Below are 17,385 nucleotides of genomic sequence, written 5' to 3' on the forward strand. Positions count from 1 at the left end.
GATGATATCTCATTGTACTTTTGATTTGCATTTCTCTAATGATTATTGATGTTGAGCATTCTTTCATGTGTTTGTTGGCAGTCTGTATATCTTCTCTGGAGAAATGTCTATTTAGGTCTTCTGCCCATTTTCGGATTGGGTTGTTTGTTTTTTTGTTATTGAGCCGTATGAGCTGCTTGTAAATTTTGGAGGTTAATCCTTTGTCAGTTGCTTCATTTGCAAATATTTTCTCCCATTCTGAGGGTTGTCTTTTGCTCTTGTTTATGGTTTCCTTTGCTTTGCAAAAGCTTTTAAGTTTCATTAGGTCCCATTTGTTAATTTTTGTTTTTATTTCCATTTCTCTAGGAGGTGGGTCAAAAAGGATCTTGCTGTGATTTATGTCACAGAGTGTTCTGCCTATGTTTTCCTCTAAGAGTTTGATAGTTTCTGGCCTTACATTTAGGTCTTTAATCCATTTTGAGCTTATTTTTGTGTATGGTGTTAGGGAGTGAGCTAATCTTATACTTTTACATGTACCTCTCCAGTTTTCCCAGTACCACTTATTGAAGAGACTGTCCTTTCTTCACTGTACATTCCTGCCTCCTTTATCAAAGATAAGGTGACCATATGTGCGTGGGTTTATCTCTGGGCTTTCTATCCTGTTCCATTGATCTGTCTTTCCGTTTTTATGCCAGTACCATACTGTCTTGATTACTGTAGCTTTGTAGTATAGTCTGAAGTCAGGGAGCCTGATTCCTCCAGCTCCGTTTTTCGTTCTCAAGATTGCTTTGGCTATTCGGGGTCTTTTGTGTTTCCATACAAATTGTGAAATTTTTTGTTCTAGTTCTGTGAAAAATGCCAGTGGTAGTTTGATAGGGATTGCATTGAATCTGTAGATTGCTTTCGGTAGTAGAGTCATTTTCACAATGTTGATTCTTCCAATCCAAGAACATGGTATATCTCTCCGTCTATTTGTACCATCTTTAATTTCTTTCATCAGTGTCTTATAATTTTCTGCATACAGGTCTTTTGTCTCGTTAGGTAGGTTTATTCCTAGATATTTTATTCTTTTTGTTGCAGTGGTAAATGGGAGTGTTTTCTTGCTTTCACTTTCAGATTTTTCATCATTAGTGTATAGGAATGCAAGAGATTTCTGTGCATTAATTTTGTATTCTGCTACCTTACCAAATTCATTGATTAGCTCTAGTAGTTTTCTGGTAGCATCTTTAGGATTCTCTATGTATAGTGTCATGTCATCTGAAAACAGTGACGGCTTTACTGCTTCTTTTCCGATTTGGATTCCTTTTATTTCCTTTTCTTCTCTGATTGCTGTGGCTAAAACTTTAAAAACTTGTTGAATAAGAGTGGTGAGAGTGGGCAACCTTGTCTTGTTCCTGATCTTAGTGGAAATGCTTTCAGTTTATCACCATTGAAGACGATGTTGGCTGTGGGCTTGTCATATATGGCCTTTATTATGTTGAGGAAAGTTCCCTCTATGCCTACTTTCTGCAGGGTTTTTATCATAAATGGGTGTTGAATTTTGTCGAAAGCTTTCTCTGCATCTATTGAGATGATCATATGGTTTTTCTCCTTCAATTTGTTAATATGGTGTATCACATTGATTGATTTGCATATATTGAAAAATCCTTGCATTCCTGCAGTTAACCCCACTTGATCATGGTGTATGATCCTTTTAATGTGCTGTTGGATTCTGTTTGCTAGTATTTTGTTGAGGGTTTTTGCATCTATGTTCATCAGTGTTATTAGCCTGTAGTTTTCTTTCTTTGTGACATCCTTGCCTGGTTTTGGTATCAAGGTGATGGTGGCCTCGTAGAATGAGTTTGGGAGTGTTCCTCCCTCTGCTGTATTTTGGAAGAGTTTGAGAAGAATAGGTGTTACCTCTTCTCCAAATGTTTGATAGAATTCGCCTGTGAAGCCATCTGGTCCTGGGCTTTTGTTTGTTGGAAGATTTTTAATCACAGTTTCAATTTCAGTGCTTGTGATTGGTCTGTTCATATTTTCTATTTCTTCCTGGTTCAGTCTCGGAAGATTGTGCATTTCTACGAATTTGTCCATTTCTTCCAGGTTGTCCACTTTATTGGCATAGATTGCTTGTAGTAATCTCTCATGATCTTTTTTATTTCTGCAGTGTCAATTGTTACTTCTCCTTTTTCATTTCTAATTCTATTGATTTGAGTCTTCTCCCTTTTTTTGTTGATGAGTCTGGCTAATGGTTTATCAATTTTGTTTATCTTCTCAAAGAACCAGCTTTGAGTTTTATTGATCTTTGCTATCATTTCATTTCTTCATTTATTTCTGTTCTGATTTTTATGATTTCTTTCCTTCTGCTAACTTTGGGGTATTTTTGTTCTTCTTTCTCTGATTGCTTTAGGTGCAAGGTTAGGTTGTTTATTCGAGATGTTCCCTGTTTCTTAAGGTAGGATTGTATTGCTATAAACTTCCCTCTTAGAACTCGTTTTGCTGCATCCCATAGATTTTGGGTCGTCGTGTCTCCATTGTCATTTGTTTCTAGGTATTTTTTATTTCCTCTTTATTTCTTCAGTGATCACTTCGTTATTAAGTAGTGTATTGCTTTGCCTCTATGTGTTTGTATTTTTTACAGATCTTTTCCTGTAATTGATATCTAGTCTCATAGTGTTGTGGTCAGAAAAGATACTTGATACAATTTCAATTTTCTTAAATTTACCAAGGCTTGATTTGTGACCCAAGATATGATCTGTCCTGGAGAATGTTCCATGAGTACTTGAGAAAATTGTGCATTCTGTTGTTTTGGGATGGAATGTCCTATAAATATCAATTAAGTCCATCTTGTTTAATGTATCATTTAAAGCTTGTGTTTCCTTATTTATTTTCATTTTGGATGATCTGTCCATTGGTGAAGGTGGGGTGTTAAAGTCCCCTACTATGAATGTGTTACTGTCGATTTCCCCTTTTATGGCTGTTAGTATTTGCCTTATGTATTGAGGTGCTCCTATGTTGGGTGCATACATATTTACAATTGTTATATCTTCTTCTTGGATTGATCCCTTGATCATTATGTAGTGTCCTTCTTTGTCTCTTCTAATAGTCTTTATTTTAAAGTCTATTTTGTCTGATAGGAGGACTGCCACTCCAGCTTTCTTTTGGTTTGCATTTGCATGGAATATCTTTTTCCAACCCCTTACTTTCAGTCTGTATGTGTCTCTAGGTCTGAAGTAGGTCTCTTGTAGGCCACATATATATGGGTCTTGTTTTTGTATCCATTCAGCCAATCTGTGTCTTTTGGTGGGAGCATTTAGTCCATTTACATTTAAGGTAATTATCGATATATATGTTCCTATTCCCATTTAATTAATTGTTTTGCGTTCATTATTGTAGGTCTTTTCCTTCTCTTGTGTTTCTTGCATAGAGATATTCCTGTACCATTTGCTGTAAAGCTGGTTTGGTGGTGCTGAACTCTCTCAGCTTTTGCGTGTCTGTAAAGGTTTTAATTTCTCCATCAAATCTGAATGAGATCCTTTCTGGGTAGAGTAATCTTGGTTGCAGATTTTTCCCCTTCGTCACTTTAAATATGTCCTGCCAGTCCCTTCTGGCTTGCAGAGTTTCTGCTGAAACATCAGCTGTTAACCTTATGGGGATTCCCTTTTGTGTTATTTCTTGTTTTTCCCTTGCTGCTTTTAATATGTTTTCTTTGTATTTAATTTTTGACAGTTTCATTAGTATGTGTCTTGGCATATTTCTCCTTGGATTTATCCTGTATGGGACTCTCTGTGCTTCCTGGACTTGATTAACTATTTCCTTTCCCATATTAGGGAAGTTTTCAACTATAATCTCTTCAAATATTTTCTCAGTCCCTTTCTTTTTCTCTTCTTCTTCTGGAACCCCTATAATTCCAATGTTGATGCGTTTAGTATTGTCCCAGAAGTCTCTGAGACTGTCCTCAGTTCTTTTCATTCTTTTTTCTTTATTCTGCTCTGCAGTAGTTATTTCCACTATTTTATCTTCCAGGTCACTTATCCATTCTTCTGCTTCAGTTATTCTGCTGTTGATCCATCTAGAGCATTTTAAATTTCATTTATTGTGTTCATCATTGCTTGTTTCATCTTTAGTTCTCTTAGGTACTGGTTAAATGTTTCTTGCATTTTGTCTATTCTATTTCCAAGATTTTGGATCATCTTTACTATCATTATGCTGAATTCTTTTTCAGGTAGACTGCCTATTTCCTCTTCATTTGTTAGGTCTGATGCATTTTTATCTTGCTCCTTCATCTGCTGTGTGTTTTTCTGTCTTCTCATTTTGCTTATCTTACTGTGTTTGGGGTCTTACTGTGTTGGGTCTTACTGTGTTGGGAACCTGCAGGCTGCAGGTTCGTAGTTCCCGTTGTTTTTGGTGTCTGTCCCCAGTGGCTAAGGTTGGTTCAGTGGGTTGTGTAGGCTTCCTGGTGGAGGGGACTAGTGCCTTTGTTCTTGTGGATGAGGCTGGATCTTGTCTTTCTGGTGGGCAGGTCCACGTCTGGTGGTGTGTTTTGGGGTGTCTGTGGACTTACTATGATTTTAGGCAGCCTCTCTGCTAATGGGTGGGGTTGTGTTCCTGTTTTGCTAGTTGTTTGGCATAGGTTTTCCAGCACTGTAGCTTGCTGGTCGTTGAGTGAAGCTGGGTGCTGGTGTTGAGATGGAGATATCTGGGAGATTTTCACCGTTTGATATTATGTGGAGCTGGGAGGTCTCTTGTGGACCAGTGTCCTGAAGTTGGCTTTCCCACCTCAGAGGCACAGCACTGACTCCTGGCTGCAGCACCAAGAGCCTTTCATCCACACCACTCAGAATTAAAGGGAGAAAAAGAAGAGCAAAAGAAAGAAACAGAGAGAGAGAGAGAGAGAGAGAGAGAGAGGGAGGGAGGGAGAGAGAGAGAGTGAGAGAGAGAGAGAAAGAAAGAAGCGAGGGATGGAGGGAGGGAAGGAAAGAAAGAAAGAAAGAAAAGAAAATAAAGATAAAATAACAAAGTTATTAAAATAAAAAATAATTATTAAGAAAAAAAATTTTTTTAATAAAGAAAAAAACAAAAAAAGCGGACGGATAGAACCCTAGGACAAATGGTGGAAGCAAAGCTATACAGACAAAATCTCACACAGAAACATACACATACACACTCACAAAAAGAGGAAAAGGGGAAATAATATATCTTGCTCTCAAAGTCCACCTCCTTAATTTGGGAAGATTCGTTGTCTATTCATGTATTCCACAGATGCAGGGTACATCAAGTTGATTGTGGAGCTTTAATCCGCTGCTTCTGAGGCTGCTGGGAGAGATTTCCCTTTCTCTTCTTTGTTCTCACAGCTCCAGGGGCTCAGTTTTGGATTTGGCCCCGTCTCTGCGTGTAAGTCGCCGGAGGGCGTCTGTTCTTCGCTCAGACAGGACGGGGTTAAAGGAGCAGCTGCTTCTCGGACTGTGGCTCACTCAGGCCGTGGGGAGGGAGGGGTACGGAGTGCGGGGCTAGCCTGCGGCGGCAGAGGCCATCGTGATGTTGCACCAGTCTGAGGCGCGCCGTGTGTTTTCCCGGGGAAGTTGTCCCTGGATCCCGGGACCCTGGCAGTGGCGGGCTGCACAGGCTCCCCGGAAGGGGGTTATGGATAGTGACCTGTGCTCGCATACAGGCTTCCTGGTGTCGGCAGCAGCAGCCTTAGCGTCTCATGCCCGTCTCTGGGGTCCGCGATGTTAGCCGCGGCTCACACCCGTCTCTGAAGCTCCTTTAAGCAGAGCTCTTAATCCCCTCTCCTCCGCACCAGGAAACATAGAGGGAAGAAAAAGTCTCTTGCCTCTTCGGCAGGTCCAGACTTTTCCCGGACTCCCTCCCCGTGGTGCACTAACCCCCTGCAGGCAGTGTTCACGCCGCCAACCCCAGTCGTCTCCCTGCGCTCCGACCGAAGCCCGAGCCTCAGCTCCCAGCCCTGCCCGCCCCGGCTGGTGAGCAGACAAGCCTCTCGGTCTGGTGAGCGCCGGTCGGCACCGATCCTCTGTGCGGGAATCTCTCCGCTTTGCCCCCCGCACCCCTGTTGCTGTGCTCTCCTCCTTGGCTCCGAAGCTTTCCCCCTCCGCCACCCGCAGTGTCCGCCCGCGATGGGGCTTCCTAGTGTGTGGAACCTTTCCTCCTTCACAGCTCCCTCCCACTGGTGCAGGTCCCGTCCCTATCATTTTGTCTTTGTTTATTCTTTTTTCTTTTGCCCTTTCCAGGTACATGGGGACTTTCTTGCCTTTTGGGACGTCTGAGGACTTCTGCCAGCGTTCAGTAGGTGTTCTGTAGGAGTTGTTCCACATGTAGATGTATTTCTGTTGTATCTGTGGGGAGGAAGGTGATCTCCGCGTCTTACTCTTCCGCCATCTTCTCCTCATACCCACTTCTCATAATTTAGACGCATAATTTGTTTTACTTCTTAGTGAACTCTCTCAAATTTCTTTGTTTCACCTTATAGATTATTTCTGATCTCATCCCAGTTTTTCATGATTTCATTTGAAATCAGATTCATCCTTTAGTTTACCATCTCTCCCATCCTTCTTAATACCATCAATAGATGAATAAGCTTACTTTTATCATTCAATTCCTTGATGAAAATACAAAGCAGATATTCTGACAGTTTGCCTGTGTTTCATTAGTCTTCTGTTCTGATTTCTATCATTTAAAATAATTTTGGGGTGAACTCAGCAGTTGACTGCATATCATGAAATGTCTAAACAGGGTTATGATAGGTTTCCATTGGTGAGTAACCATAATGATATTAATGGTAACAGCCAACACTATGGAGTACTTGCTACAGGCCATAATCTCCTTACAGTAACACCTGAGGCAGGTGGTGTCGGTGTGCCTCTTCTGCAGATGATGATGATGAGGTGTAAGAGAGCACACAGCTAGGCTGCTGTGGACTCAGATGGCAGTTCCAGTCTACACCCTTACTTCACTACACTGGACTAGCCTACTAATAAACTATTGATAGCTTGATATGAATTATGGCATCTTCACTCAATAGTGGGGTTTAAAGTTTCTTTTTCATTAAATTACTGTTATTTGTTGCAACAGAGGACACTTTGCTGAGTTGCTGAGTTACTGGCAGTTTGTTGGTAAAGACAAAAGCGCGATGGCAGCAGAATACTTTGATTCATTGAAGCAGTATGAGAAAAACTGTGAAGGCGAGGAGAGCATGATTTGCTTAGCTGACCTTTATGAAACCCTGGGGCGATTTCTCAAGGATCTAGGCCTTCTCAGTCAGGTAACTTCAACAGGGAGTTAGAGACTGTATGGGTTTTCATGTTTACTCTTCTCTCCTTCCTAGGAGTTAATGCAGCTTTTATTTGTTGTGCTAATCAGATCTTACAGCATTTCACTCACTTTAATTGGCCTTTAACCTTTTTCTTCCCCCAGGCTGTGGTGCCTTTGCAGAGGTCTCTAGAAATTCGAGAAACAGCTTTAGATCCAGATCACCCACAAGTAGCTCAGTCCCTCCACCAACTAGCAAGTGTGTACGTGCAGTGGAAGAAGTTTGGCAATGCTGAACAACTATATAAACAGGCATTGGAAATCTCAGAAAATGCCTATGGTGCGGACCATCCACATATTGCTCGCGAACTTGAAGCACTTGCAACTTTGTACCAGAAACAAAATAAGTAAGATTTCAATTGGTAATTCTCTGGTTTTATGACAGGGAGTTACAGTTCTTAATGTACTTATGTGGGAGGCTTTGTTTTGTGGCTGTGTATTTTTCCATATCCCATATTTTCCTTATCCTATATTCTTTCGAATCCACCATGTTTAAATATTATTCTTGGTCTGGGGGGTGAACAGAATATTAGAACTACAAGATTCATCTCTATTTCAAGATGTGCAAAGGATAGAGCATGGACTTTGGAGTCATATAGTTAGGTTTGAAACCGGGCTTCTTCGCTAACTCTGTAATATTGAGTGTACTACTAATACCGGGGGCAGCAAACTGTTGCCCACATGCCAAGTCCAGAAGGTCCCCTGTTTGGGACGTAGAGTTGTAGTGTAACACAGCCACATTTTTTTCATTTACATGTTGTCTGTGGTCGCTTCCATGCTTCAACAGCAGTTTTGTATTTGCAACAGAGACCACGGGACCCACAAAGCCTGAAATGTTTACTATCTAGCCTTTTACAGAAGAAGTTTGCTGATCCCTAGTATAATAATCCCTCCGAATGATATCTCTTCCTCTATGTGAAATCATTTGTTTTGCTCAGTCAGAAATGATACATATTGGAATTTTTTCTTTTAACTTCTAGAAGTATTGTTTCACACAGATTTTGTGTGATTTTCACATTTCTATTTGACAAAAAAATAACCTGTGTGGAAGCTGATATAGCAAACTAAAGTTTTGGATTTTCATTTAGTTAGATCACCCTTTAGAGATTCAAAATGAGTTTAATCAGTTAAAAACAGTTAAATGTCAGCTACTTGGAGGACTAGATTTATTTTGTTAGATTTTGTTTTATGAAAGTTTTTGTTAAAGATTTTTAATTCCATATGACTATCACTTCTAGAAATAATCCTGTATTTAATTAGCCAAAAAAACTTTACACTGGTGGTTTCATTTCACTGAAGTATGACACTTTGGACATATGTTTCTTTCGTTTGACTTTTTTTTTTTTTTTAAGATATGAACAAGCTGAACATTTTAGAAAAAAATCTTTTAAAATTCGTCAGAAAGCTACAAGGAGAAAAGGCAACTTGGTAATGCAGATTTCTTTTGTGTTGTGTTGAACAAAAAGGAATTAGAACATCTCTGAATATCATAATGTAGATGCATAAACCTCACATATTTAAGAACTTTAGATTTTAAAGTGACTTCTACGGAAGTACTGATTAACATTTTCTTATTTATAATACATGTTTAAATATTAGTATCACTGAGAAGTACAAATTAGTAGACTTTTAAAAAGTGGAACTATGTATTGTGGTAATCATTTTACACTACATACGTATCATCATGTTTTACACTTTAAACTTACACAATGTTATATGTCAATTATATCAATAAATCTGGGGATTTTTTTTAATTTTTAAAAAGTAGAACTATTCAGTTAATTTAAAGTTAATTAAGATTTTAGAAGATGGACTTAAAAGCTGTATCAATTCTTTAAAGGGTTGGAAAACAGAATAAAAAAAATTTAGTAAACACTTTATGTTAGATTCAAATGCCAAGAAATTATTACCCTTGAGTGCAAAAAATTTTTCATTTATCTAAGCTGCTAGTAAGATCTAAATATAGCATATTTGTTTGTTTTAACTTAAAATGCTATGTGCAATTTTTTAAATTGAAATATATTTGACATCTAACATTGTGTAAATTTAAGATGTACAACATGCTTATCCGATGCATTTATATATTGTAATATGATTATTACCATAGCGTTAGCTAACACCTCTATCACATCACATAATTATCATTTCTTTTTTGTGGTGGGAATAATTAAGATCTAGTCTCTTAGCAAGTTTGATGATTTTAATACAGTATTTTTGCTTGTATTCGCTATGCTGTACATTTGAACTCCAGGACTTATTTGTCTTCTAGTTGCAAGTGCTATTTGCAATTTTAAGTACCCGATATTTAAATGTTTAGTAATAGGGTTAATAAATATATGCATGTTAATTGTTTCCTAATCTTTTTGAAGCACTTTGGGATTCAGTTCATTTTGCTAAAATAATCTCATAATTATTTTCACAAAATAGTTTTTTAATGAATTTAAGAATGTGATGCTACATGGAAGTATATATATTTTCATAAATCATTAGATTAATTCAGTATGATACTTAAAGTAATTGTAATCTACTTTAAAGGGAAAAAAAAGGAGAAAGGATTTTTTCAGAACCCTAGTATATTGCTTCAGAATCAAAGATTGCACTTACTTGGTGATTGTTGTGAATTTCTTGTGTTTGCTGCAGTATGGATTTGCCCTTTTACGTAGACGGGCCCTACAGTTAGAAGAGCTCACGTTAGGTAAGGATACACCTGACAATGCTCGGACCCTCAATGAACTGGGTGTGCTCTACTATCTTCAGAACAACCTGGAGTGAGTACCTTGGTGTTAATAATGAAAACAGGTATCCATTTTGTCTCTTAGATACAAAGCTGTTTTACATTAATATCAAGCTAAGCTGGAAAAAATTGATAGAAACCATGCCGAATTTCATGTATGGTATGTTATGAACATGGCCACACTTAACAAGGACCATGACATTTTCTCTACTGTTTCCTTTCACATTGTTTCTTTAGTAACTAAAAAGTTATTCTCTAGCTTCCCTAGTATGTTTTATATGTTTATGAAAAGTGAGTTTGTGTAGATATTGTACATAAGATCTCACATAAGAACAAACTTGGGACTAAAGAATGTAGATGGCTGCTAGTTTTATTCTTCAGTTTATTTGAGCATAAAGACTCACAAAGGCATTAATATGTATGACAAAGAGGTGTTTTTGGACTTCTTTGTATGTCAGAAAAATATAACAAATTTGACACTTTGGATACCAGAAAAATACAACAATATTTAGCCCACTTCACAAAGGGTTCTTTAATTAAAAATTATTTAGTACTACAAAGGGAGAAAGAAAGAATACCAAAATGTTTTGAGTTTGGCCTAGTAATTTTTAAAGATAAAAAAATTTGTTTTGGAAACTATTTATGGGTTTGTCTTTTAGAAATGAAGTGGAGAATTGAGACAATCGTCCAGATACTTTAGGCTTTCACACTATCAGGAAAGCATTTTTAGTTTTTGAAAAAGGGCAGGAAGAGATGAGGGGGTGGGAAAGAGGGGGAGAGGATTTTGAGCTGAATCCTTCATTTTAACTATCTTGGATTTAAGAATAAAAGTGCTTCAGTTCTCCACCTAACTATGGCTAGGGATTCTCACTTCTAGAGAATAAATTGTTTAAACCATTTGTGGCTTTTGTTCATAGAACAGCTGACCAGTTTCTGAAGCGTTCCTTGGAGATGAGGGAGCGAGTTCTAGGACCAGATCACCCTGACTGTGCCCAGTCTTTGAATAATCTGGCGGCTCTATGCAATGAAAAGAAACAGTATGATAAAGCAGAAGAACTTTATGAAAGAGCCTTAGACATTCGGAGACGAGCATTAGCTCCTGATCACCCTTCTTTGGCTTATACAGTGAAGCATCTTGCAGTCTTGTATAAGAAAATGGTAAGTAATCCTTGGCATACCTACATGTGTTTTATAATATACCAATTAAGCCATAATTGCTATTAGCAAAATAATTTATCTTCTGATGGATAGACTATTCCTATGAGCTTTTAAATCATAGTGATTTAATTTTTAAACAAGTAGCTGAGTAGAACATTTAAAATATTACTTCATCAAAGAGACACAAACAGATGGAGAGATAAACCATGTACTTGGATGGGAAGAATCAATATTGTGAAAATGACTATACTATCCAAAGCAATCTACAGATTCAATGCAATCCCTATCAAATTACCAATGGCATTTTTCACAGAATTAGAACAAAAAATTTTACAATTTGTATGGAGACACAAAGGACCCCGAATAACCAAAGCAATCTTGAGAAAGAAAACCAGAGCTGGAGAAATAAGGCTCCCTGACTTCAGACTATACTACAAAGCTACAGTAATCAGGACGGTATGATACTGGCACAAAAACAGACATATAGATCAATGGAACAGAATAGAAAACCCAGAGATAAACACACACACCTACGGTCACCTAATCTATGACAAAGGAGGCAAGAATATACAATGGAGAAAAGACAGCCTCTTCAATAAGTGGTGCTGGGAAAACTGGACAGCTACATGCAAAAGAATGAAATTAGAACACTCCCTTACACCATACACAAAAAGAAACTCAAAATAGATTAAACACCTAAATGTAAGGCCAGACACTATCAAACTCTTAGAGGAAAACATAGAACATTCTTTGACATAAATCGCAGCAAGATCTTTTATGATCCACCTCCTAGATTAATGAAAATAAAAACAAAAATAAGCAAATGGGACCTGATTAAACTTAAAAGCTTTTGCACAGCAAAGGAAACCTTAAAAAAACAAAAAGACAACCCTCAGAATGGGAGAAAATATTTGCAAACAAAGCAAATGACAAGGGATTAATCTCCAAAATACACAGATAGCTCATGCAGCTCAATAACAAAAAAACAAACAACCCAATCCAAAAATCGACAGAAGACCTAAATAGACATTTCTCCAAAGACATACAGATGGCCAACAAACACATGAAAAGATGCTCAACATCACTAAGTATTAGAGAAATGCATATCAAAACTACAATGAGGCATCACCTCACACAGGTCAGAATGGCCATCATCAAAAAATCTACAAACAACAAATGCTGGAGAGGGTATGGAGAAAAGGGAACCCTCTTGCACTGTTGGTGAGAATGTAAATTGATACAGCCACTATGGAGAACAGTATGGAGGTTCCTTAAAAAACTAAAAAGACAACTACCATATGACCCAGCAATCCCACTCCTGGGCATATCTCCAGAGCAAACCATAATTCAAAAGGAGGTATGCACCCCGATGTTCATTGCAGCACTATTTACAATAGCCAGGACACAGAAGTAACCTAAATGCCCATCGACAGAAGAATGGTAAAGAAGATGTGGTACATATATACAATGGAATATTACTCAGCCATAAAAAGGAATGAAATAGTGCCATTTGTAGAGATATGGATGGACCTAGAGATTGTCATACAGAGTGAAGTAAGTTGGAAAGAGAAAAATAAATATCGTATAATACTGCTTTTATGTGGAATCTAGAAAAATGGTACAGATGAACTTACTGGCAAAGCAGAAATAGAGGCACAGATGTAGAGAATAAACTTATGGTTACCAAGCGGGGAAGGGGAGGGTGGGACAAATTGGGAGATTGGGATTGACATATATACACTACTATGTATAAAATAGGTAACTAATGAGAACCTACTGTTTAGCAGCACAAGGAACCCTACTCAGTGATCTGTGGTGACCTAAATGGGAAGGAAGTCTAAAAAAGAGGGGATATATGTATAACTGATTCACTTTGCTGTACAGCAGAAACTAACACAACATTGTAAAGCAATTATACTCCAATAAAAATTAATTTTAAAAAATAAATAAAAATATTATTTCAGACTTAACTGGTTTAGTTTTTAAAAATACATTCTAAATACAAATGCATTTGTCAGCACTCTAATTAGAACTTATTCTTCTGTTACATTTCAGAAGTTCTAAAATTCAACCAGGATTAGGTTTGCTGTGTTAAGCTACCAGAAACATAACGAATCACCCAAATGTTAGGGCTGAAGGAGGAGTCTCTTGTAGCTGGTTAAATGACCATTTTAATTTCATTCTTTCTTTTCTTTGCTTGCAATTAAATGTAACCATTCTTTACCATAGGGTTCTAGCCTGAGTGATATTTGGAGTGTTTATAGCTGTTCTCAAAAAAAAAAAAAAAAAAGAAAGAGAAGCAGAGAAGTCTGCTTTCATTTAGCACAGTTACAGAGTTAGACTGTATTTAGACTTTGTTTGTGGGAAACTTGCTGGTCCTCCTGGTACTGAAGTTGATGTCTTAGTATGAAGGATCCATAGTTGCTATTTCTGCCTAACTTTCAAGTAAAAAGAAAGAATAATCTGGAAAGGATTTGGTGGAAAACAAGTTCTTATTTTGATGCTATCTCTAAATTATGTACAGTAGCAAACATACTTTTTACTTCATCAGAAATAGTAATAATGGATGATCCTAAAGGACTTTCTGAGTTATCAAAGAAAATGTTTTCATATTCAGTGTAGCTGTACTTACATGTTCTATTTGATGTCAGTTGTCTATAAACTTAACCATTAAATTGGGAGGAAATGCTTCTGAACTTTTTTCCTCAAAATTACTTTTTCATAGAAAATTGTATTTATGGAACAAGCTCTGATCAGAAAGTATTTATTGCTTTAATATTTTTGTTAGATTTCACTTTTGTTTTTTAGGGGAAACTTGACAAAGCTGTACCTTTGTATGAGCTGGCTGTTGAAATCCGGCAGAAATCCTTTGGCCCAAAGCACCCTAGTGTAGCTACTGCCTTGGTGAACTTAGCTGTTCTTTATAGCCAAATGGTAAGTTCCCACACTGTAATTCTTTATAAGTGAATGGTTTTAACGTATGAAATATAGGTAAACATGTGTTAGATCTGGCACAGTAAAAATAATTAAAGGACATGTAGGTTATCTACTAATGTTCCCTTTAATACTTGAGAAATTATTGAAGTTATATTTGTAAGATAGTCCCTTCCTCTTAGTGTAAAACACTGAGTGTTTAGTTCATTGCATAGGCTTAGTTTTTTTAAATTCTGGAGACTCCCTACATCTTTATATCTAATATTGTTCTTAAGCTCTGTCATTTGCCTGTGATGAGTGAAAAACAGGTATGGTACCCTGTGGGCAAAAACAGGTTTGTGCTTATATAATTGGATTAATGTCATTGGATACCAAGCCGAGTCTAAAACTGAAGTTTCTGACTTTTTATTATACTGCTTCTCCCATTATTATTCCTAAATTAATCTGTTTATCCACATCTTGTAGGAGGATATTAACTTTTTAAAAGTGCTTATTACCCAAGTAGGTCAGCTTAGTCTAGAATACCTTAATAGTAATTTCAGAAACGCAGTGTGTTCAAGTGACCATTGTTTCTTTTTTAATAAGAAAAAACACATTGAGGCCTTGCCGTTATATGAAAGAGCATTAAAGATTTATGAGGACAGCCTGGGTCGGATGCATCCTCGAGTTGGAGAAACATTAAAAAATTTAGCTGTGCTTAGGTAAGAATTTTTCACTTTCCTCATGCAGCCAAAACCCCTTTTAAAACATCTTTGATTCATCATAGAGCACCACAAAATATTTATTGCTGATATGCTTTTTCTTGTAGTGGGAGGGGTTGTTTGGGGTTGATCTATATACTTCAAGAGATACTGAAGTAATATCCAGAGTGGAATGAAGGTGGCATGATCTGTTTTGTAGAGGAGTGTATCACGGCAAATAGAGAAGGACGGTTTACATTTGCAGCTAACTGGCTCTAGGGTAATCTGGGCAATTTGCTGTCCTCAAAGCTGATTTACCATTAAGTACATGTTGATTTTTGCATTATGTTTATCTCAGGATGCTAACTTCCCTTAGCAGTTTCACTGCATCCATTACAACATAGTCTTAATGGTGCCCCTATGAGACACTTAACAGCACAAGACAGAAAGGAGAAGAGTTTGGGTATTCTGTTTTATTGGTCTGCCTGAATGAATGCACTGGAAAAAATGAGCAATTATCAACAACTTGTTTTTCTGTATTCTATAGTATCATCTAAAATTGTTAAAAGGTTATAATCTCATTTTGAGAATTTTTTTTGTCTCAAAGCTATGAAGAAGGGGATTTCGAAAAAGCTGCTGAACTATACAGAAGGGCAATGGAAATAAAAGAAGCAGAAACGTCTCTTTTGGGTGGAAAAGCTCCTTCCCGACATTCATCAAGTGGAGATACGGTTAGCTTAAAAACAACCCATTCTCCTAATGTTTTCCTTCATCAAGGACAAAGGTAATAGCAGCAACTACAATTCATTGCAAATGCAACGTAGGATAAAATAATTAAGAAACATTTGGAACATTAGAATTTAAAACTTATAAAAATAGTTTTTAAGAAAACTTATTTTTGTGTGATTTAACTGATATTTGTATGAAATTGTATTGGACTACATTGAAGTTTGAGTCATGATTGTTTTGATTTTAGTTCTTTAAAAGAATTAATTTTCCTATTGTGTGGGAACCAAGGATGTAGACACATTAGAATCCTAAGATGACATGAAGAGTTGATCATGGAGAGTAGACTGGTCTCTGTTCTACAAGAGCTGGCAAAGCAGCCAAGACAAGCGGTTCAAGAATTCCGTGATTCTCCTCCTCTCTCAAGTTACTTTAGCCTCATCATTCCTCATCTTGCTTTTCAGCAGCAGTCTGGCCCAGTTCTCTACCTCAAAGAAAAGTTTCAAGGAGTAAAGGGATAATGTTGACGGAAAGTATGAATTGTCTTCTGTAAAACGAACTAGTAATAGGAATCTCTGACTGCTACATTTTTTTTATTCTACCTTTTCATTCAGCAGATTGGGCCAAGCCCTCTGCTTTCCATGCTCTCTACACTGTATATTGTTTTTACTGTGTAGTATGTACCTGCACAATCTGAAGTCATTAATGCAGTAACAGGTCAAGCTCTTTGGCATTCTTTGACCTTTCCCAAAATATGGACATGACCTTCTTTCTTAAATGGCCTAAATCTATGTCTTCATTTATCTTAGACTCAAAGTAGTTGGCCATTTTATACTGAAAATTAAATATTTTTATAGATTTTATAAATATTGCCAATTTGGGATAATGTTTTGTACCATTTATGTATTTATATATAAATAAAATCTTCAATTTTAATACTTGTAAGATTCCAACATGTATTAATTGTAAAGGTGAAAGATGTAATAACCATATTTCACTGTTTTAGAATAAAAGTGGAATTTCAAGTTCTTTTTCCCACTCCAGTGTATATTGGGTTGGCCAAAAGTTTCATTCGTTTTTTTCCGTAAGATGGATCTAATAGCACTTAGTTGTCTTTAACTTCATTCGTAACAATGTTGTTAAATTGTATGTGACAGCTATCATATCAGTGTGCATTTTAAAAAAGATTTATCAAAATTGGTGAATTTTTGTATAGCCATTTTAATATTGAAGATGGAAGAAAAAAGCAACATTTTCAGCACATTATGCTTTATTATTTCAAGAAAGGTAAAAACGCAACCAAAACGCAAAAAGGATTTGTGCAGTGTATGGAGAAGGTGCTGTGACTGTTTGAACGTGTCAAAGTAATTTGCAAAGTTTCATGCTGGAGATTTCTCGGTGGACTATGCTCCACGGTTGGGTAGACCAGTTGAAGTTGATAGGGATCAAATCGAGACATTAACTGAGAACAATCACATTATACCACGTGGGAGATAGCCGATATACTCAAAATATCCAAGTCAAGCACTGAAAATCATTTGCACCAGCTTGGTTATGTTAATTGCTTTGATGTTTAGGTTCCACATAAGTTAAGTGAAAAAAACCTTCCTGACCGTATTTTCGCATGTGATTCTCTACTTAAACGTAATGAAAACGTTCCATTTTTAAAACAAATTGTGACAAGCAATGAAAAGTGGATACTGTACAATAATGTGGAATGGAAGAGATTGTGGGGCAAGTGAAATGAACCACCACCAACCAAACCAAAGGCCAATCTTCATCCAAAGAAGGTGATGTTGTGTACATGGTGGGATTGGAAGGGAGTTCTCTATTATGAGCTCCTTCCAGAAAACCAAACAATTAATT

At 37.0% G+C, this 17,385-nt stretch overlaps 1 protein-coding gene across 7 annotated transcripts in view; it reads left to right on the forward strand.

The window, feature by feature from the left end:
- The window catches only part of NPHP3 (nephrocystin 3), a 60,767-nt gene that overhangs the window by 34,002 nt on the left and 9,380 nt on the right, over positions 1-17,385 (forward strand). Inside the window, exons 20-28 of one of the 7 annotated variants that reach the window (XM_033855379.2) lie at positions 7,051-7,240; positions 7,393-7,634; positions 8,640-8,715; positions 9,928-10,055; positions 10,939-11,179; positions 13,988-14,113; positions 14,699-14,814; positions 15,401-15,577; positions 15,770-16,460. In XM_033855379.2, coding sequence (XP_033711270.1) covers positions 7,051-7,240; positions 7,393-7,634; positions 8,640-8,715; positions 9,928-10,055; positions 10,939-11,179; positions 13,988-14,113; positions 14,699-14,814; positions 15,401-15,577; positions 15,770-15,839 — 1,366 coding nt within the window. In that variant the 3' untranslated portion in view covers positions 15,840-16,460. Of the gene's footprint in view, positions 1-7,050; positions 7,241-7,392; positions 7,635-8,639; positions 8,716-9,927; positions 10,056-10,106; positions 10,182-10,938; positions 11,180-13,967; positions 14,114-14,698; positions 14,815-15,400; positions 16,461-17,385 lie in introns of those variants that run through there. The other 6 variants (XM_033855380.2, XM_033855381.2, XM_033855382.2 and 3 more) reach the window with 6 other exon arrangements.

This window comes from Tursiops truncatus, chromosome 4 (genome assembly GCF_011762595.2).
Source record: "Tursiops truncatus isolate mTurTru1 chromosome 4, mTurTru1.mat.Y, whole genome shotgun sequence".
Classification (NCBI taxonomy): domain Eukaryota; kingdom Metazoa; phylum Chordata; class Mammalia; order Artiodactyla; family Delphinidae; genus Tursiops; species Tursiops truncatus.